This window comes from Castor canadensis, chromosome 6, assembly GCF_047511655.1.
Source record: "Castor canadensis chromosome 6, mCasCan1.hap1v2, whole genome shotgun sequence".
NCBI classification, from domain to species: domain Eukaryota; kingdom Metazoa; phylum Chordata; class Mammalia; order Rodentia; family Castoridae; genus Castor; species Castor canadensis.
Window position 1 is genome coordinate 22,547,595 of NC_133391.1, and position 21,667 is coordinate 22,569,261.

At 35.3% G+C, this 21,667-nt stretch overlaps 1 protein-coding gene across 9 annotated transcripts in view; it reads left to right on the top strand.

Moving 5' to 3' along the window:
* Slco1a2 (solute carrier organic anion transporter family member 1A2) overlaps positions 1-21,667 on the top strand; it is a 123,318-nt gene that overhangs the window by 61,950 nt on the left and 39,701 nt on the right. For 7 of the 9 annotated variants that reach the window (XM_074075924.1, XM_074075923.1, XM_074075922.1 and 4 more), the window contains exons 2-9: positions 1,075-1,253; positions 1,584-1,705; positions 6,848-6,989; positions 9,743-9,875; positions 13,505-13,611; positions 16,203-16,349; positions 19,625-19,723; positions 20,501-20,719. In XM_074075924.1, the coding sequence (XP_073932025.1) occupies positions 1,646-1,705; positions 6,848-6,989; positions 9,743-9,875; positions 13,505-13,611; positions 16,203-16,349; positions 19,625-19,723; positions 20,501-20,719 (907 nt within the window). In that variant the 5' untranslated portion in view covers positions 1,075-1,253; positions 1,584-1,645. Of the gene's footprint in view, positions 1-1,074; positions 1,254-1,324; positions 1,464-1,583; positions 1,706-6,847; positions 6,990-9,742; positions 9,876-13,504; positions 13,612-16,202; positions 16,350-19,624; positions 19,724-20,500; positions 20,720-21,667 lie in introns of those variants that run through there. The other 2 variants (XM_020157328.2, XM_074075927.1) reach the window with 2 other exon arrangements.

Sequence of the window (21,667 nt, forward strand, 5' to 3'; positions counted from 1 at the left end):
AGTGTCAAGATTTGGGATTTTCAATGCTTTGTGACACAGGAGAAAAGTGACAATCTTGAAGGCCAAACATCTGCGATTCTAGACAAAGTAGAGTGGTGATCCATGTGCAAAGATTTGAAATTAAAAAAAAAATACCAAGTTTCTGAAATTCAATAAAGTATTTTTATTAATTTAAAGAAAAGAGTGTCTCTATAATTTTCTTGTTACCTATGAATTTTTTCACAACTTTCATGCTGAATGAGTTGTATTTCATTATATACTGTCTGATTCTACATCAATTTTTTTAAAGTTTTAACTTTTCCAGTAAAAGTATAAGTTCCTTAGGGATCTGGGTCTATGTAACTTTTCCCAGAGACTGAGGCTTCTCTAACTAGATCACATTCTCCACAGGAGAGTTTGCCTGTCCTGTTTGTTGCTGAATTCCATGCTAAGCTTAATGACTGGCACATAGCAGATGTCCACATAAACATGTGTATTTGTGAGAGAAGAAGTAAAGAGAACTAAGTTCACACACAATTGTTCATAAGCAATTGCCTCAGTGTGTGTTGAGATTCAGCAAATCTGGGATGTAAAGCAGTTAAATTTTTAAAATTTATGGCCATTTATGACCATTTGTTAAATGGACATTGTTCAGAGGACTTTGATAAATTCAAGTTGGGGTTATTATTAAGAAATTATACTTGTACCTTGAAATAAATTTGCTAGGAAAAATATTTTTAAAGTAAAATACTTTGGTTTCAGTGCAAATATTATCCTACTTTTAAGATGAAAAATGGATAAAATCTTTGATAGGAGGCTCATACAATTCAATAGAGTTTAAATCAGATTTCTGTATTACATATAAAATTCTGTGCCTATGTGACACATATGTGTATATATAGTGTGCATATACATCTAGATATGACTCCTACATATGTATAATATTTATACTCATATAGATCTCCATTTTTTTATATTTGGTCTTCTAAACCTTACATCTTTTAAGTTGGAATTGTAGGATTCTTTCCCAGATCATAGAATTATTTGTTATTTTTACTTAGACTATTTCCTTACTGAAATTCCATGTCTCCACAGGTTTCTGTGAATCAACAGTGCCCCAGAAAGTGTTTCCCTTCTTGAGACTACAGGGAAGTCTTGGAACGCAAAGAACTTGCAGAGGAAGCTGTCCAAATAGCCTTTGTAGACTTGCCGAGGCAGATTTTTAACACAAACATAAACCAAGTCTTTGTGTTCTTAAGAGCAGCAATTTTCGTGTAAGTTCAAAGAGATCACTTTTGGTTCTGTTTGTTTTGGCAAAAGAAATGAAAGCTTTATTTTAACCATGTAGTCATATGGTTTACAAGCAGACCATAACAAATTATAAGAATGACTATAATGATTTGAAGTAACTTTTGCAATAGAAATCCAACAACTAAATCTTCTCAAACATCACTATTTTCAAGATCAGAATCAAAATGTCCTAGGTATTTTCACAATATGGTAGATTCCAATTGTGTGTTCAGATCTAGTGCTTTTTTTCAAAACAAAAAAAGTTAGCTTACAATTTTGTCAGTAATTTAATAGGCATTTGTTTTCTTAAAAAGGTTAAGACTAAGACATACCAAGATTTCAAACATAAATATCTTGGAACAATCAGAAGAGCAACATGGGAGAAACGGAGAAAAGGATGGAAACCCATAGGATAAGATGTCTTTCCAAGGTGAAGGTATGGTCATTTTGGTGTGCGTACTATGTAGTATTGTTTTTAATGTAGACAAACCTTGTAAAGTTGCTCATGAAGTGATCTAATATTGATGTCATACTACCTGATCTATTGATAATTTCTTGATTCAAAGAAGTTGGTTCTATAATCAAGGGTATGTTTAAATAGGATTATTGATTCAGACAATTTAATCAGAAATGGCTTGAGGAGCTAAAAAGAAAACAGGATTTGAAACAATTTTCAGGCATATATTATATTGTGGTAGGGTTTATTTTCTAGGATCAGAGGGCAATATAATGCCAACCCTTCAGGATCTTCTAACCCAGAGAAGTGTGGGAATTACTCCTAGAACATAGTTCAGTGGACAGAAATGCTTTGTTGACCAGTATACCAAGATTACTTCACAATGACCTAGTAAAACAAATATTTTTTTCAAGCTTTGGCAACATAACAATTATTCTGTATAAGAAAAATGACTGGTTTGTTAGCTGCTCTGGTAGCTTTGACTGTTTCAGAGCAAACTCTTTTTTCCACAGCTATAAAGGGGATTTTACATTCACAAAATTTGAATTTATTTTAAACCAAGGGTTTTGAGCATTGGTCTCAATTCTACAGCTAGTCCCTCAAACTAAACTTCTAGTCTAAGACATGGTCACCCATTTTCTTCCCATCAAAAGGTTTTTTTCTCTTTATGTGTGTTTAGGAAAGATATATAGATACTCACTTCTGTGAATATAGATGTATATATACACAAAAGTGAGATTTATGATATAGATTTAGAAAGCTATGTTTGCCTGAAATGCCATGACAATTAAACATTTTTCTCTTAAATCATCCCCCAGTTCTCATCTTCTTTTGTAATTTAGTGGTTAAAACTGACTCTGATCCCAAGCTCTTTGGGTTCTTATCTGAGTTCAGATGTTTTACTTGCTGTGTGATGTTGGACAAGTTACTGAACCTGTTTGTGCTTCAGTTTTCTCATCCCAAAAGGGCAATGAAATATAGACCCACCTTACAGGACTTTTAAAAATTCTAGTTAGTTGCAATTATAAATAGCCATTCTGGTGACAAGTCATCACACATTACTTATAAACAATGGGTCTTATATTTTTGCTTACTTTGGAGTTTGGCAAGATTAGATATTGATGTAAATGTTACAGCAAAGTATTGCAACCAACAGGCAAAAGTGAGAGGAAAGTGTTTTATATTCAATCAGGTTTCTTTGCATTTCCAAATTTAGAAATATATTCATTAAGCAAAATTCTTCAGGGAACATCAAAGGACTGTTCCTAACAAATTTGCTTCAAGTTCCAGAGCAGGAGTAGCTTTATAAATAAGAGCTTATTTAGCAATAGACATGAATCAGCCCAGCCCCTGGTTTCTTTCACTATCTGTAAAGAACCAATACATTTATGGAAACCATCTAGGTGTTTTAGGGAAAGAACATTGGTGTTATGACCCATCTAGATTCCTTCTCAAAAGCATAAGTATTATACATTATTTCCCCAAAGCTGATTTCTACTTGATTTGATAGACCTTGCTTTTTATTACAAAACCTGAACTACAAAACCATGTTTCATAGTCTCAATAAAAGGTTCTGAAAAAGTTTACAGTGGGAAGAGAGAGAATTTCTACAAACAGTATTTAATACTCAAAGATAAATCACTGGAGGCATAGGTACACCATCTTCCAGCCATATACTTGTTCTAAGTTATATTAAGCACAATGCTCAAATTTGCTAAGTCTTTTTCACATAATAATTTATCCTGATTTTCCCAAACTAGTTGGTACAGATGAATTTGACTTAGGTATATGCTATGATTTGAATGTCTGTGATGCCTCCTAATGCATATGCTGAAATCCTAATCTCCAAGGTGATGGTGGTAGTGAGAGGTGATTAGGTCATGGGGATGCAACCCTAATAAATGGAATCAGTGCCCTTATAACACAGGACTCAGAGAGACTCTTTCCCCCCATCCATCATGTACAGACACTGCTAAAAGATGGCTGCCCCTGAACCAATATGGAGGCCTTAATAGACACAGAATTTGCTAGTGCCTTGATCTTGGACTTCCTAGCCTCCAGAACTGTGAAAAATAAATTTTTGTTGTTTACAAGACACCCAGTGTATGGCATTTTGTAATAGCAGTAAAAATGGTTGAAGAAGTATATTTATCATATTAAATTTCATCTTACTTTCAGCTCTGCTTACTTCTTCAGTTTTTGATAGCTATTCTGTCTTTAATTCAGGAAGCTTAGATTGGTTGCCTACTATTTATCAGACCCAAAAGTATATGATATATGGCTCTTATGTCTGAATTCATAACAATATAATGAGGGAAGAAATTTTGGACATTCAAACACATGAATTAAATGTACTGTGATAGGAGCTGTGATAGAGTGGGCACACAGTAGAGGGGGAAGACAAGGAGTGGATGGCCAAGGCTACCTGGAGAGCATAGAAACAAGGAAGGCAAATAACAAACAAACTGAATCCTGAAAATTGAGTATATATTCACTAGATTCACAAAAAGAAGAAAGGCACTATAAATGGAGGAATGTCACTTTACAGGCACTGAGATATAAAGTAGTATGGTAAACTAAGGAAACTGGAAATAGAATGTTAGATTCAGAGAGAAGAAGCAGATGACACTGCATATACATGAGGCTTTGTTTGCCAAGTAAAAAAGAAGGAATTTGCATTTACTGCAATTACTGATTTCCACTGAAATGGAATCATGTACTAACCATGTATATTATAGATTCATTTGACAAATAACTAAGCTCATGTTAGTGATGGTGATGCATGGAAGAGAAGCTGGAGGTGGAAAAAGACTAGAGGAGACTAAATATGATGGTAACTGTTTAAGCTAAGCGGTCTACATTTGAGATATTTTAGCATGTAGTAGCAATTTAAACCAAGGGAACTTAAGTGTATTTCCCAAGGACAGTGTGCATAGTGGAAAGAGTAGACAGTAAAAAGCAAAAGCCTAAGAGGGTTGGACAAAGAAAAGATTAAGTAGAAAACATCTAGCAGGTAGGAAGAGATATAGGTATGTGTGAGAGCAGGAATTTCAAGAAAAAAAGAGAGATTAATGGTACCAAATGACATAGAGCCAACAAGTGAACTAATGACTGAAGAGTATTAATCAGATGTGAAAATCAGTAAGCTGTTTATGACCCTTTATGTAGTAACTTCAGAAGACACCAGACTTTGGCAGTCTGAGGGTGAATGGAAAGTTAAATAATATAGGCAAAGCATATGGATTTTTCTTCCAAACAGCTACCATCAGGATGAGGAAAGTTATTTTTTTTCAAAAAGCAGAATGCTGAGCATGTTAGTAAGTTAGAGGGGAGATAGGAAGTAAGGATTGTGTGGTTGAAAATGGAGGACAGGGAACAATGATTGATGGAGTAGGATCTCAGATATGGGAAAAATGATCCAAGAGAATGGTTTAAAGGGATTTTATCATACAGGAGAAGGGAAACTTGTGCTAGAAATAGAGGAGAATTGGAAGAGAAAGAGGCAAGTTTGCACATGATGTGGCTGAAATATTTATAGGTCATGAAGAACAAATGGGTAGGTTGGAGGCTGAGAAAAAAAAGTTGTGAATAATCTTGAAGGGAATGTGTGACATAGAAGACAAATTGATTGTAAGGTTACCTCAAGACCAAGACTGAGGATGTGGGGGTGAGGATATCAGTGTGATAGCTAGAGCATTGATCATAAGATCTCCCAGGATGAAATGTCATCAGGAAATATCTTTACATAAGGTCAAGAAAAAAGTCTTACAGCATATTACTGGAGACCAGTATTCAGAATAACATAAATCTATCCATATTTTACTGATTTTGAAGTAGGAAATTAATATTCTTAACTTTATTACTATCCAGTACACAGTACCACGTTTTTCAAATCCCTTAATAAAAGCTGCCTTTTCCTGCTTTCACAGACCTATCAGAATTTGTTTTTTACATTTTTAATAAAACCATACTGACTATGTTGATCACAGTGGTTCCATTTTAATAGTAATCCTTGATGTTGTATGAAAGGTAGAAACCTCACTGCTTTCTGGAATTATATGGAAATTTGTAGCATGCATATTTATTTATCATAGAAGGCAGCTGTTCCATTTATAAACAGATTTATAATACAGTTTATAATGAAAATATTGCCTTTAATAAATTAAAGGTAATTTAATTTAGACTGGTACCAGTCTAACATTGTATAAATTTAATACCACTTTGGAAAAGAGAGTATAAGAGTTCCTAGATCTGGCAGAAGGTTTGGTGTAAACTCGGCTGTTGGAGTGTGAGTTCCATGAGAGAGAAAACTCACATAGTACATCAAGCAAAGTGAATTAATTACTCACAGGTAGGCAATAAGGATTAGCAGAAGTCTAGGACTCATGGTGAGCTTATTTCCCAAGGCTCAGAAAAACTACCCAAAGCAGATGGAGACCCACCTGTGCATAGGCTGCCTTCTTGTACCAAAGTGGAGGGACACCAGAAAGTGTTGTGACTTGATTTATATACCATGAGCACCAAACATTACAAAACATCTTGTTCTGGGAGGAATGAAGACATAGTGCAGATTGTTCTAGACAGTACTGAGTATTGTTCTCCAGTACTGAGAATATAGTGTATCTGCCTAAGAATTCCAAAGAAGAGTAGACCAAGTGCTGGGTTGGCCAAGGTCATCAAGGGACCTATCCTTTTGCAGAGATAACATGGACAGACTTGCTACAGAAAGAAAGTCTTTCTGCCATTCTTCATCCCCTATTTTCATAAAGGTGGGTGTATGAAAGAGAGAGCATCTCTCTGTGATGCAGAGAGCATTGTAGTGTTGAAGACTATTTGAATCAATAGCTATGCTTTGCTTACAATGACTGCTTGTTTGTCTGTACAAAAGGGAGGCTGTAACTACCTATGAAATTCATACCTCTAATGAATTAGTACAACTTTAGTTTCCAGGGAGAAAGCATCCCATGAAGACCAGAACAATAGACCACATTTTAAAGTTTCTTACAAGTTCAAGGGTGGCATCTATTGGAAACAATCAATAGATAGAAAATATATGTTTTAAAAATGTTTTAAGTATTTTCATATATTCTTTCATATGTTTTCTGATGTTTTTCTTTCTAGATGTTTCTGTTAGCATTAACATGGGCGTATATATCCAAAACATTATCTGGATCTTATATGAATTCTATGCTTACACAGATAGAGAGACAATTCAATATCCCGACATCTCTAGTTGGATTTATTAATGGAAGCTTTGAAATTGGTAATAAATTATTTTTGCATTACTTCTTTTCATATTTTGTTTTTATCTATGGAATTGGTATGAATTTTAGTCTCATTTACTGTTAGGTCATTTAATCTGACTGAGTTGCATGTTTTATAAACTTGGTTGAATAGCCTGGCTGAGCTCAGAATATGCTTAGAAAAAATTCACTTGACTATCGCCTATTGATAACATCTAAATATTGCCATTGTCCCTTTTTTTTCCTGACAGTTGCTTTGTTATCCAGCATGAATATCAGAGTCTTTAGAGTATTTCTACATAAACCTACCATTTGATAACTCTAAGGGAAACCAAGGTCTCAGACCTTGTATCTAGAAGGTATTGTAGCACAGCAAAGTAATTTGTTTTTCTTTTCCTTTTGTGTCTGGAGGTTAGCAATTGTCCTTTCTAAATACAGAAGAAGAATAAACTGCTTTCTAGTCTCTTTAAATTCATTTCAGAAACAGCTTCTAAGGAAGAGTAAAGTTTACTCTCAGGTTCTGACTTTTGGGGAAGACTGGGAATGTGTGAGGTAAAGGGAGAGTTAAAGAGAGAAAGATTTCTTACATAAACCAAGGTACATAGAAATATCATGTCATTCTTTTCTAGTTTTAGAATATCTCCTACTACCTTCAAGGTGAAAATTGACTTTCATGTGTTTAAGCAAAATCAAAAGAAAATTCAGGTTTGGGGAGAAGCAAAAGTGAAAGATGCTTATCTTGGCTTCTAGTGGCCAAGTTCCTCTGATGTTACTTTGTATCCCACCTGTGTCCTAGGTTCTGCCATAGAATTAGAACTGACTCCAAATATAAATTTTGCGTATCCTCAACTCACAGTCCAACGGATCAAAATACAGTAAATGTGGTTTGTAGATTATGAATGAAAATGGGACACAACTGTACTCTTGCAGAATGAATAAAAGTTTTCAGGCAAAAAAGAAGCAGTTAGGTAGAGGTGAAGGGAATTCCAATGGATAAGGCTGAAGAAGCATAGTGACTTGTGTGTGAGCACGGTGTTATTGACTGGCCATGCTTGAGGGGGAAATTGTTGGGATATAAGGCTAGAAAAGAGGAGAGGGATGAGAGGTGGGGAGAGACTTGTGGGCTTGCCATCGAGTCTATCACTTATCAACTGAGTGAGAGAAAGTTCCTAAGGATTGGAAGGGTTGCTAAGCACCCCTTTGGCAATCTGATGCCATATGATTACAAAGTAATATTTTAATTGCAGAAAACAAAAATTAAATGTATAAAAAGAAAGCCAGTTATATTGAAATAGAATTATCAAAAATATAAAAAATGGTTTGTCATATATTAGTATTTGTGGTCCTTTCAACACATTAAATAAGATTTAACACTAATTTTCAAGTAATTATTAGTATCAGTAATATTTTGAGAATTTGTTGCAATCACAATGTGATATATAAATCTCTGTACTTCTATTGGTGATAAAATCATAACTACTGCTAATACTACTATAGTTTATTGTAATTGAATTGTTTTAACTATCAACCAAAATGCTACATGATTTAGAGATTAGTGAAAATAAAGATGAAATTTTTCTTTCTCGCCCAAGTCCACGGACTCCCCTCATTTCTTCCCATGAACTCCTTGGAGGTTTGTACTTGAAGGTTAAGAATTCATAAACTATTTCTAACACTAGTGGGTGCCTATAGGTTACTTGAGAACAAAGAAAGTTGAAATAGCAGGTGAGGGGAAATTGAAATGATTTTCAGATGCCAATACAATTATAACCTGGCTTGCATGTCCCCAGTTATTTTTTAAGCAACTTTCTTCTTGACAACTCTTTACCTCTCTCTACTCATGGTTTCAGGGTGATTGTTTACTAACAGAGCAAGGCAATTTGAAACAGGAGCTCACCCTTATGACATCTCTTAAACGTTGAAGGCAGACTATAGAAAAACAGATTGAAAAAAGTCTTCCAAATATTAAACACCACTTCAAAAATTGTTTGCCTCTTGAGGAAAAGAGTTTTTGAAAATTGTTCAAACTTTGAGCTTACTGTAGAGATTTTCTTTATATATAGTGGGATTAGAGTAAATATCTTTTAATTAAAAGTGTGTGTTTTGTTGAAAACTTACATATTTGTTTCTTTCAGCTCTTACCTCCATGCTGATCGAGGCCTATCCAACAGAATAGGTCTTTCTACTTCATTTCTTCATCCTAAGTCATAAGGATGAATTTTTCATAGACATTTTTACTCCTAGAATCCAGACTTACTTAACACCCAGTTGGAGAAGAGGGAGTCTAGAATTTTTCTTAACTGCACAATCTGATCTATGGGAAAAAACGGAAACACTGATACCTGGATTGGTCATGTTGAACAGTAAATGTGTTTTTGAATAGCGAGTCCTAAAACATGCATCTATTTAAACCTGACTTTTGCTTTTTGTTTTGAAAGTAGGAAAACACTACAGTGTTCTGTGGAGAAGGTATGGGAGGAGAGGCCAGAAGTCATATACTGACTACTATTGTGTCCCATTTTTCAAGACTAGATAATCACAAATAGAGCCTTTAACATTCCCCAGAATGAAACAGCCTGCCTGAAGGCCAGGGACTTTGTCTTATTCCTTTAATTGTATTGTGCATTAAAAATGCATAAACCATTCCAAGCATCAACCTCTGTATTTGACATGGTTGTTGCAGAATAAATGTTACAGTATAAATGACTGGCTGGGACTGTTAATTAAAATTTTGTTAATACTTACTGACATGAGAATTATCATTTTGCCCTAGGAAATCTTTTGTTGATTATATTTGTGAGTTATTTTGGAACTAAACTGCATAGACCTATAATGATTGGTGTCGGATGTGTGGTTATGGGATTAGGATGTTTCTTGATATCACTACCTCATTTCCTCATGAACAGGTAAGTATTCTAGTCTTTGATGATATTTTAGGTTCAGATTTTACCTGCAGGATACAAGACTTGGAATTTTCTCTTTAGGACAGATGCTTTCTGAAACCACAGAGAACTAAAATGGGAACAGATTCTGTTCCATCAGTTGATTTGTGTGTTCAGAAGACTCACTCCTACTTATTGTCACATTTTGTCAATTTGTGAAACAGGGATATGGGACACCTCTTTCATGAAGTTGAATATGATGAAAGCATTCCCAGGACCTGTCAAAATTTTGGCTTACTCCCTCCTCAGCACTGTTTAGACACTTCTAGTTATAACGAGGTTGTGTTTAACTGTAGGTCACCAAGAGCCAGTCTGTTCTAAAGGTTCACTTTTATTTTCATTTTATAAACACTTTATGTACAAAATTGTAAAAATAAAATCATATAGGTTGTCCCTGCTCCTTTTTCCTGTTTTTTCTGGTATCTCTTTTAGTCTTATGTTCTACTTGCCTCTATATCTTCTTACTTTTAATACTTTAATGTTGTGTGATATATGTTGAATTTCAACTACACAATCATGTTCGCTCTTTACATCTGTATGCCCATGAATATATTTTTCACCACTGAGTCATGCTATCTTTCCTTTGTTATATTGCTTGATTTTTCTTGAATTTAGCAATTTCTTCATGTTTTTTCATTTTACTAGCTTTCTTTCTATTTCTCACTCATTCTTCCCCCGCCCTTGGTAAAGTGGACATCTTCTTGATACAGGTCAGAGAGTTTCATATGTGTCTTGGAGACACCTATCCCTATTACCTGTTCTGTCTGTTCCATCTGCATTCTCATGAGCCCTGCCACGCTGCCGTTTACTTGAAATTTCCCTGGGGAATTTGCTGTAGCTCTTTTTTGCATGCAGTTTTTCATTCTCTGGGTATCATGTCTTCTGCTTTCCTTTTTACTCTTACTCCTTTCTGTGGAAAAAATAAGTTAATAGCTTTCTGAGAAAGTATGCAAGTATAAAATTTGATGCCTTATACATCTGAAAACCATCTTATATGCTTGTTTGATAGTTTGGCTGGGATAAAATTCTGGATAGAAAGTATTTCCCATAGAGATTTTTGAAGACTTGGTTCCATAGGTTTTCTTTTTTTCCCATTCTTAGTGTAATTATTGTTCAGAATCATATTCCATTCTAATTCCTGTTACCACTTCCTTTTCTCTGGGGGCTTTTGAAATTTTCTTTTAGGCTCTAGACTCTGAAATTCATAATAATTGTTCTGATATAAATCTCTTTTTCCTTTTCTGATGTGCCTTCAGTCTGGACATCTGGAAAAGTTGCTTGTATTATTCTCTTTGATAAAAATCTCTCTCTCTCACTTCCTGTCACCCTCTATTTTGTCTTTGTAGAACTTATGCTATTTGAACACTGAATATCCGGGATTAAGCTTATGCTTTTTTTCCTATCTTCTTTCTCTAACTTCATGTCTTTTTTTCTCCTTGTTACTTTCTGTGAGATTTAACTCTATCCCCCAAACCTTTGAATGGGTTTCTAAATAATACCATCATACTTTTAATTTTCAAGGACTCTTGTTCTTTAGTATCTCTTTTTAAGGAACATAATGTTCTTTCAAAATTGCTATGCTTTTTTCCCATCAAAATTGACTTTACTGTCTCTGATTCCTCCAACTATATATTTATTTGTTTGTTTGTTTGTCTCTATCTTTACTATTACAGGTATCCTTCATATATCTGGTCCTTGGTTATCTATTCATATTTAAGAGTAAGGAATAACAACAGCAGCAAGCTAACTGGAAATTCTGTATATGTGTGCAGACATGGTTAACGGAGGACTTCATAGGGCAAACTGGGCAGGGACTGAGTATAGTTCAGATGCAGAATTTGTTAAGTTATCCTAGGCCAGGGATTCTCCTGTCTTTTGCTTATGAGGTGGAAGCATGGCTACCAACCAGGTGAGAAGCAATTTTCACTTTTTAGTGTACAGATTTTTAAAAATTTGATACTCCCAATCTGTAGTATGTCCTGCCTGTTCTCAATGTGCCTGTTCAGACTGTCTAGAGTCAGTGGATTTTTTCAGTTAGAGTGTCCATGGATGTCCCTGGTGGCCTATCTCTCCTTCACACATACTTTAAACCAGTATGTTTCAACTGTTCTCTTGTTTTATCCTGCCTCCCACATCTGTGGCATCTTCCCTGGCACTTTCCAGAGATGGGTAGCATGTGTTTTAGGCTCCTTTGTGGGCATTTGTGGTTATGCTTCTTACATCTTTTGAGTCAGTGACCATTTACATACTTGCTTTCCCATTTGGAAATTTTATTGAACTTTCTCTCATTCTCAAATCTCCTAATCTCTTTATGTTTGTGGAATTAGGCCTTTGCCTTTTCCCATTTAAAAACCTGTTTATTGCCATTTTGTTGATATTTGAGGAGTAAATGGACCTTGAATGAGTAACTGAAATTTGAGTTAAATGAACAAAAAGTATTTTATCTTCTCAGGTGTTTTGAAGGGACTAGAAGTTTCTACGTAGAGTTGCAGAGTTTCTACTGTTTTTGTTTTTTTAATTCCTATTCTTTTGAGGACAATACCAAGTAATACTAAGCTATTATTTACATTCTTCCCACCCTCTGCCAAAGAGGTTATTACTTTGAGGCTGCCCTGTGTCACAGATCATGAGATTGAAAACAGAAGCCTTTGTCCACAGCTGGGCTCTGTGGGCATGACTAGGCAATTGTTCTACAGGGAAGATATTTTGACTCTTTTTATTATGTCCTATGACATACAAATTAGAACTATTGGACAAATCCAAGCATAACATTCTTTAGCCCATGTGGAACTCAGAAGGACAAATTTTCTTTTGGCTTTCTCTTATCTAATAAATACACAGAAACAGGTCCAGCATAATTTCTAACAAACAAAGGTTTAGCTGGACATATTTTCCTCTATTCTTGTGGCATGTAATTTACTTTTAGAGAAAGGACATGTGGATCCTGTGGTATTTACCCAAGTTAAATGACCAGTGTTTATTAACTCCTTTGTTCTTGTGAGAATAGAAAGGTCAGTACATTGTACTATCTAGTGATTAAGATTCTCTTAAGACCCCTCATTAAGGTGGGAAATTATTTTTCTTCTCTGAGAATTAATGGACACAGGGAGAAATAATTGTTTGGATTCTTAGAAAGTGGGGGTTATACTTCTTGTGAATGGGCCTCAGAGAATCCAATGTTAGAATCTTGGTTTGTGTTGTTTTCTTCCTTCCACCCCAAGTCTTTATCTTCTTAATTATACTTTATTGAGACTCTTACTTCTCTTAGTTCTTGTTCCATATCCCACAGTAATTATTTCTAGGAAATGGTCAACTAAAAATTACAGAAAGTTGATGTTAGATAATCTAAAAGGCATATCTTGTACAGGCAGGAAATTGAAAGAAAGCTACCTGTAAAGGAGTTGCACATTTTCAGTAAGCAGCATGTTCTTTTGATGAAAGTAATTTATGGTGATCACAGTGACAAAGATGAAAGACCTCTTTACAGGATTTGAATGTTGTGGTTTAAGTGAAGCAGGAGTCAATAATCAGCAAAATCTCCACTTTTCCTCCATTAGTTTCTTAAAGTAAATGTTTCCCCTGTGTTCATACAGATATGAATATGAATCTACAGTTTCAGTTTCAAGCAACTTGTCTTCAAACAGCTTCTTGTGCATGGAAAATGGAACCCAGACTTTAAGGCCAACGCAAGATCCATCAGGTTGTCTTCTTCATTTTATTAACATCTGTTCAGTGAATTTGTCACTGAAAACTCTCTGTCAAAGGGCTTTGAATGAGATATTGGTTTCATTTAAGTGTTCAAGACAAATGAACAACAGAAAATTTCCCTCTTTAGGGACTTTGAAGGGATCACAGATGAGAAGTAGAAATTCAAAATAATGTAAAATGTTACTCCTGTTGTATTTTAATGTATTTTTAAGACTTCCTTGCCTATTTCTTGCTTATTTTTTAAGACTTTCTTACTTATTTAAAAATGAGTTAAAGATATGTATCCCAGTACCATTGTAGAGTTAATCCCACTGAGGAAAATGATTTAAGTGACTTAAAATGGATTTATGTTCATGGTTTGGCCTGAATGATGAAGCAAATAAGAAACAGATAGAAACAAAGAGAAAAATGTCTCAGAAAGATGGATTTGTGCTTGTAGTGTGTGGCCTATATGATTATGCAAATAAAAAATAGAAACAAAGTTCAAAAGATTTGTATTATACCATTGATGTTTGGCACGGAAAGCAGGCAGGTGTGCTATGGTGTGCAATCCCTCTATTCCCTTTGTAGTGTGAGGCATTTGTCTTTCTGCCCACTTTTACTCTGCATCAGAGACCTTACCTTCCAGTCCCAGGCACCAAGGTGCTAGCCTCTGCTCCACCATATGCTAAGGGAGTTGAAGCATCCCCTGGGTGACACTTGGTCTGCAGTTAGCTTACTTCAGGTCAGAACGTCTCTTATAGTGGTGGGAATGTTTTCATGGTGGGACATTTCATGTCAGCAGAAGTTGCAGTAGTCCCCAAGGCTGGAAACTTCACTGCCACCATGGAGTCAGTGAGAGCTAAAATAGTTTGAAAGTTAAAGAATAGCTGTCTCAGAGCCCTAAGCCAAAGAATTGTCCCCAGGAAAATGAAGGGAAAAATGACATTAATAGTGTGAACAGTGCCCTGTGTTCACTTCTCCAACTTCTGCAAAAGACTTACCCACACACTAGTCGCGTTGCAGTACATGCATTAAATCTTCCCACCAGTACAGCCCCAAGAAAGCTTGCAGATTCTTCCATGACTTGATAATATTTTCCTTTGTAGTACTGGGGTTTGAGCTCATGTCCTTGTGCTTGCTAGGCAGATGCTTTACTACTTGGTCAATGCTCCTAGTCCATTTTTGCTTTAGTTATTTTTCAAGTAGAATCCCTTGTATCTAGGATAACAGGTGTGCACCCCATACCTGGCCTTTTGGTTCAAATAGGGTCTTGCATTATGCTCAGGCTGGCCTGGACTGCAGTCCTTCTATGTGTCTTCCCAGCATACATGGGGTGACAGACATGTGTCACTGTGCTCAGCCATTGGTTGACGTGGAGGTCTCATTAACTTTTTGCCTTCAACCATGATCCTCCTGATAACCACCTCTGGAATAGTTGGGATTACCGGCATGTATCACTGTTCCCAGCCATTACCTGATTTTTTCAATTGTGCCAGAGAATAGGCCTAGAATTTGCCTATGATCTCTAGACACAAATCATTATGCTCACTGTAGAAAAAAATCTGAATAATTTGAAAGGGAGTCTGTGAATTTTTGGATTGGGAATGATGGAGAGATAGACCACCTTAGAAATTCCTGGAGCTAGCTGTGCTCAGGACCCTCAAATGTGTGGACAGCAGATGGCCAGTTTATAGAAAGCTCAAGGACTTTGTCCTTCACTTCCCTGTAAATGTGACACCATGGATTTTCCTCAGGGCTTGATAGCTATTTTGTCAAAGAATAAATATGGCAAAGAGATATAAATCTCCAAAGATTTCTCTTTTTTCCCTTTCAATTCTCTTTGTCCTAGTCTCCGTTATTCTACTAGAAACCACTGCTCCAAGGATTAGGATAAATTTATTAAAAGTTACTTGGTGGTGACAGTATACAATAGGCTCTGTGGAAAAAATATGATTACTGTCCAATTAAATATTTTTAGTTTCTATAAATTAATCAAAGCAATAGATAATTCAAACTTCAGTAAAACTCATGTTTACATCATAGAAATAAAGTATGTATTATACACAGAGATATTTGGTTGTGTGTTTGCTCTTTCTCTCCCCAAAGCTGTATAGGAATAAGGTAGCACTCATTAGCAGTCAGCTGGGTAGGGTAGTTGGTGGTAAACTGAGTCTCTAGGTGAGTGCAAGGGAGGAGAGAAGCCTTGAGTTTTAGCATTTGCCAATTTTTATGGTGTGAATACTCCACCTTTGTGTTCTCTCTAAACATTGAATGCGTAGGCAAGTCTCGCAACCCAATGGGAACTGTCTAGAGGATGCCACTTGCACTTGTCCTTACCTAAATCACAGTCTCAAAAAATGCAAGAGGGCTGGGCTGGAGGTGCAGTCTCAGTGGTAGGGTGCCTGCCTAGCAATTACAAAGCCCTAATACCACTAAAAGAATGCAATAGAACTGACCCACTGACTCTTTGTTGATAATACCAATTATTGCTAGGGATGTATAATAGACTGTGAAATGCTTTCAGAAAACATTGAATGAAGTGTCACAAATACTTCACTATCAAAGCACTAATGCAATTTATTTTTTGTTGTTTTAATGCAGAGTGTGTAAAAGAAGTTAAATCATTAATGTGGGTATATGTACTGATAGGGAACATTATACGTGGAATGGGTGAAACTCCCATCATGCCTTTGGGTATTTCCTATATAGAAGATTTTGCCAAATCTGAAAGTTCTCCTTTATATATTGGTAAGTTTGAAAGTCTGCTTTATTCTTTTGCAGGATAGTAAGTTCTCTGAAGGTAGAAATTAATTATTTATTCAGCTCAGTGAGTTCCAGAATGATAGAGAGCCTTGGCTCTCTGTTGGCCATTATTTGTTGTATAAACAAATTATATGTTCCAAATAAGCAAAATCTGATTTTTGCTGTCGGAAATACCATTCATCTACTGCTCCTGGAATCTTCTGAAATTTCTTTTCCCTTGATGTCACATTATATCCAATCTACCAAGAAATTTACTGTTGTTTTCTCTATAATGCTCCTTAGATTCAAAGCCTTTCTCAAATCTTTGCTTATTCTGTTTTTATTCAGGTTCTCACTACTTCATCTATAAGTTACCTCAACTTCTTTATTGGTTGCTTTATCTTTAGTATTTTCTTTGATAAGTTTCTTGTAAACATTCTTGCAATATAATCTTTCTCAAACATTGTTTCAGGCATGTCTTCTCTACCACGTTCATTACTTCTTATTTGTTAAATATGACCTCTGTTCTTAATTGTGGCTCTGTACCCTGTTTATCTATTTAGTTTCTTAAGTATTTGGCTTCAATGTATAGGTAATAGTTCTTGAAATTACCTTTTCAAAATGCATGCATCGCCTGGGATGAGGGTCAATGTAGGATCTACCTTCTTCTGTTGTCTCCAATCTCCTAAATAGTCTTAATTTGTTATGAATTACTTGATTACATTTCATCTATAGTTGGTCATAAAATCATATCTTGGAGTATTGGAATATTTTTCCATTTATGTTGACATATCTTTTAAACAGCAGAATGCTCAATGAGGTTGAGAGAAGCTAGCACAGATTTAAACATAATCAAGATGGATTAACATTTAAAAAAAAACTTAAATAATTATCTCAAGTAACTTTTGGCCTTTTTGAAGACTCACTAGTTTTTCAATAATCTTTTCTTCTTGTTTTTCTATTTAAGCCTTTGAAATCCCTTCACATACTTATATTGAGAGAATGCAAGCACTCTCCTACAGTAAATGAACAAACACATTGTTATAATAAGTATTCAAAACCTGCTAAGGTGCATATTATATAAAAGTAGCTGTGATAATTTTTCTATGTATTAAAATCAATAAGATACATGAATGAATAATTCATGAATAATTAACTATATGATTAAGTAAATATAATTTTATAATATATAATTAAAACTATATAATTATATATATGCATATGTACACATATAATGAAACAACTGTAAATCAAATAGCTATACATTAAGAAAATAGTTCCATACATGGTCATGGAGTTTAGGAGAGAACCTAAAAGTTAGACACAAAGTTTGAAAATTATCTATTCAGAGACTTGTAAATGAAATCAAGAGACAGAAATGAGGTCACCATGGGAGACTATATATATATATAAAGAGAGAGACTTTATATATATATAAAGAGAAAGAGAGAGAGAGGTCTTATGATAAAATACTGGAGGATATTTTGCTTGGTGGGGCAGAGTAGGAGGAAGAAAAATTAAAGAAGGAGTAGACACAGGGGAAATGAAACAATAAATGTGCAGTTTTGTGACAGAAGAGGAGCTGGCCATGACAAACAACAAAGGCCAAAAGGTGACACCAGATTAGTGACAAAGAGATAAATTTTGCTACTTGAGAGTATTTTGAGTAGGCTGAGAAAGGATTTGAGCAAAGTGATTGAGGAGTGAGGAAGTAAGAGTGTGTGTAGGGAAAGGAAAGAAAGCAGAGAGGACTTGAAATATTGTAAAATCCATTGAAAGGGGGAGATCGAGTAAACGCAAGATAGGGAGTGTTGGGTAGCACAAGATCTCAGAGAAGACAGACCGGGTTGGCATAAAAAGCTCAGGTGTGAATATGGTAGACAAGTCCATGGAATTGTGTAAAAATTAGAGACCAAAGGCAGAGAAAAACATTGCAGTGAAGAGGAAGAACGTTGATGAAGCTCATGTATGGGTTTTCCATGAGCAGAAAAGGCTCAGCACAGATCCTGAACTGTAGATAAATCATGAGTTAACTGAGAATGAAGTTCAGATGATTAAGAAGCCAAGTGAGTATAGAAGCGACTGATGAAAATGGAATATGGAGGGCAGGGCTGGGTGTGATAGTTCATGACAATCATCCCAGCTATGTGGGAGGCATAACTAGAAGGATTGAGGCTGGCCCCAGCAAAAAGTAAGAACTTATCTCAAAAATAATCAATAGCAAACGGGCTACGGATGTGGATCAAGTGCTAGAGTGCTTACATAGCAAGCACAAGGTCCTGAGTTCAAATACAAGTAGCGTTAAAAATAAAGTTAAAAAAAAAAAAACAATGTGGAAGGAAAGACAGGTGATTGTGATAAAAATCAGTGAGAACTACTGAGGACATAATCTTTCCATAAAAGGAAGTTCCAAGTTGAAGATTTACACTAGAGCTTTTCTGAGGATTTGTTATAAGAAATTCATCATAACACAGTACTGCTTTTGAGTTCTTTGAAAGACATGGCTGTGGAAAGCGTTAACAGGATCCTGCTCTACATCACTGCTGGAATTGCCTGGGTTGCTACAGTAAATCCTTACTTGTGACTCAGTATAAAAGAGAATTTGGATGCCCAGAGAAAGTAGCTTTAAGTTGCGAGACCTCTTTGTTAGTCAACTTTCCATTGCGTTCATAAATACATGAGCAAATGAGTTTATCAAAAGAAAAAGTTCATTTCTGCTCATAGTTTTAGCAGTTTATGTCTATGATCAATTGGGCCTCACTGCTTTTGGGCAGGTGCTAAAGAAGTAAAACCATGGTCACTCCATGACCAGTAAACAAAAGAGAGAAAGATGAAGAGGCTGAGGATTCCCCATCCCCTTCAAGGACACCTGAAGACCTCCCGCTAGGCCCCACATTAACGGTTCCACCACCACACAATAGTGTCAAACTGAGGAATAAGCCTCGAATAAGTGGGCATTTAGGGGACATTCCAAACGAAGACTATAACAGCTTCTTTCTCAACATTTACAGAAACAAGTAGGCACATATAGCTTCATTTCCTTATCAGTTGACTATTTAAGTCAAAAACACCTAAGGTAATTGGGGGTGTGGCTCAGTGGTAGAGTGCTTACCAAGCATGCACAAGGGCCTGGATTTAGTCCCCCAGCACTGTATGAAAATTAAAAAAAAAGAGAGAAATTTGAAGGTTAAAAACAATTCAATATTAAGGCTTTTCGTGAAACCAAAGTCTTTATTGGGTATACAGCTATACTATAACTTTATGTCTTTGTTTGCTTTCAGGGTTTATAGAAACAGGAGCTATCATTGGTCCTCTGATTGGACTTTTGTTAGCATCATTCTGTGCAAACATTTATGTAGACACTGGATCTGTAAACACAGGTAATGCAATAAAATGTATGTAACAGAGTCGAGAGTACGTAAAGCCTCTCAGGTATGCTACTGCATATCACCTCTGCCTTATTTCACACTCTGTTAGGTGGGTGATCTCCACTTTACAGATGAGCAAGCCGAGGTGGAAACACGTATGGCAAGATAAAATGCTGTCTTCTACTCAAAGTTTATTGATCTTTCTACTACAGCTCAGTCTTAATTTTCATTTCAAAAGATTTAGTCACATAAATTTCCTTCCTTTAATCAAGGAACCATTTTTGGATGATAAAACAGACCTTTCAGTTATTTAGTATATATCTATTTATAAATTCTTTACATAATTGATAACCATACAATATCGTGTCACCACAATTATGTCAGATAAATTTTAACTTGCTTTAAACTAATATATAAAAGCATAAAAGTGTACATATTAATTGGGTTCCATGTGATATTCTGATACGTGATGCATTGTATCACGTTTGCATCAGGTTAAACATTTGTTTCCACAAACATAATATTTTTATGATAGAAGCTGTCAAATTTCTTCTAACTTTTCAAAATGTAGCTCAAAACTGTAATTATTATTTACAGTTAACCTACTTGGTCTTATTTAACTTTAACTTGGTGCCTATTAATCAACCTCTTACAAGGTTTACAAATGTCTAAATTATATACAAATTTTGTACTCAGATGAAACTGTAGAATTATAACTGTAATAATTTTCTATCATCAATACAGGAAATGCTAGCATGAGCTAATGAAAGCATGTATATCTCTTTACAGACGATCTGACCATAACTCCCACTGATACTCGCTGGGTTGGTGCATGGTGGTTTGGCTTTTTGATCTGTGCAGGAGTGAATGTCCTCACTGCCATTCCTTTTTTCTTTTTGCCCAAAACGCTTCCAAAGGAAGGACTAGAGGATAATGCTGATGTCATTAAAAGTGACAAAGAGAAACTAGGAGAAGAGGTCAAGAAGGAAAAACGTGGAATCACTAAAGGCAAATAATAAGACTTCAAATACTCTACTTTACATAAATGTGTCTGTATTTTGGTTCAAAAAGATATACTGTGCTATTTGTCACCAGTAAAGAGCACCTAACTAGTCTGATTTTTTCCTGTGTTATCCCTTGGAGAGAAATGATACAGTTTAGAAGCTGGATTATCTTAGATTGGTCTTTATGTGAAATTTTAAGTCAATCTGGACATTCAATAAGCAAATACATTTGTCCCATTTGCTTTGAAAAATATATTTTACAGAGAAAATAAGTTTCATTTTTAAAAATGAGTGAACTGATATTCAAAGTAAGAACAATAGTCGGAAAGAATGTGTACTAATTGTAATAGATAGTATAGTTCTGTGACTAAAATTTTAGTTTAGCTGTGAGCTTCCTGGAAGTTAAGGCAGTAAAAGAAAACACCATAGGTGATACTTGAAGAGGGATGCACAAAAATTTTTAAAGAGAAGTTGTTCCTTGAGTAAAAATTATTTTAAAAAATAGAAAAATTACCATTTTATAAGGTTTGATATAGGTAATATTAAACCACACAGTGGTTTCCCATAAAGGCAGGGCCACTTTTGATTCAGTTTCTTGGTTTTGCTTTTTTCTGCATAGATCTCCAATAAAAGTTCAATTGACAAGATTTTTCAGTGGGAAAGTAAGCCAAGATAGCCTAAGTAGTTCGTATTTAAGAACACTGATTCTCAAACTTTATATACATTGGAATCACTTGGGAAAATTTTAAACTTTCCTGGAAGTTCAGTAGTGTTCTCTAGAGTTCGGCATTAATTGATATGGGTATGGCCTGAGCATTTGAATTCTGGCAGAGGAATCCTTTGGGGGATATAAGGGGTTGTTTCCTTGTCTGTAAAATGAGGATAATAACAGTACTTTTTGTTATAGGGGTTCTGTGTGAAGGTAAAAGGAATTACTATTATTAGTATTTTT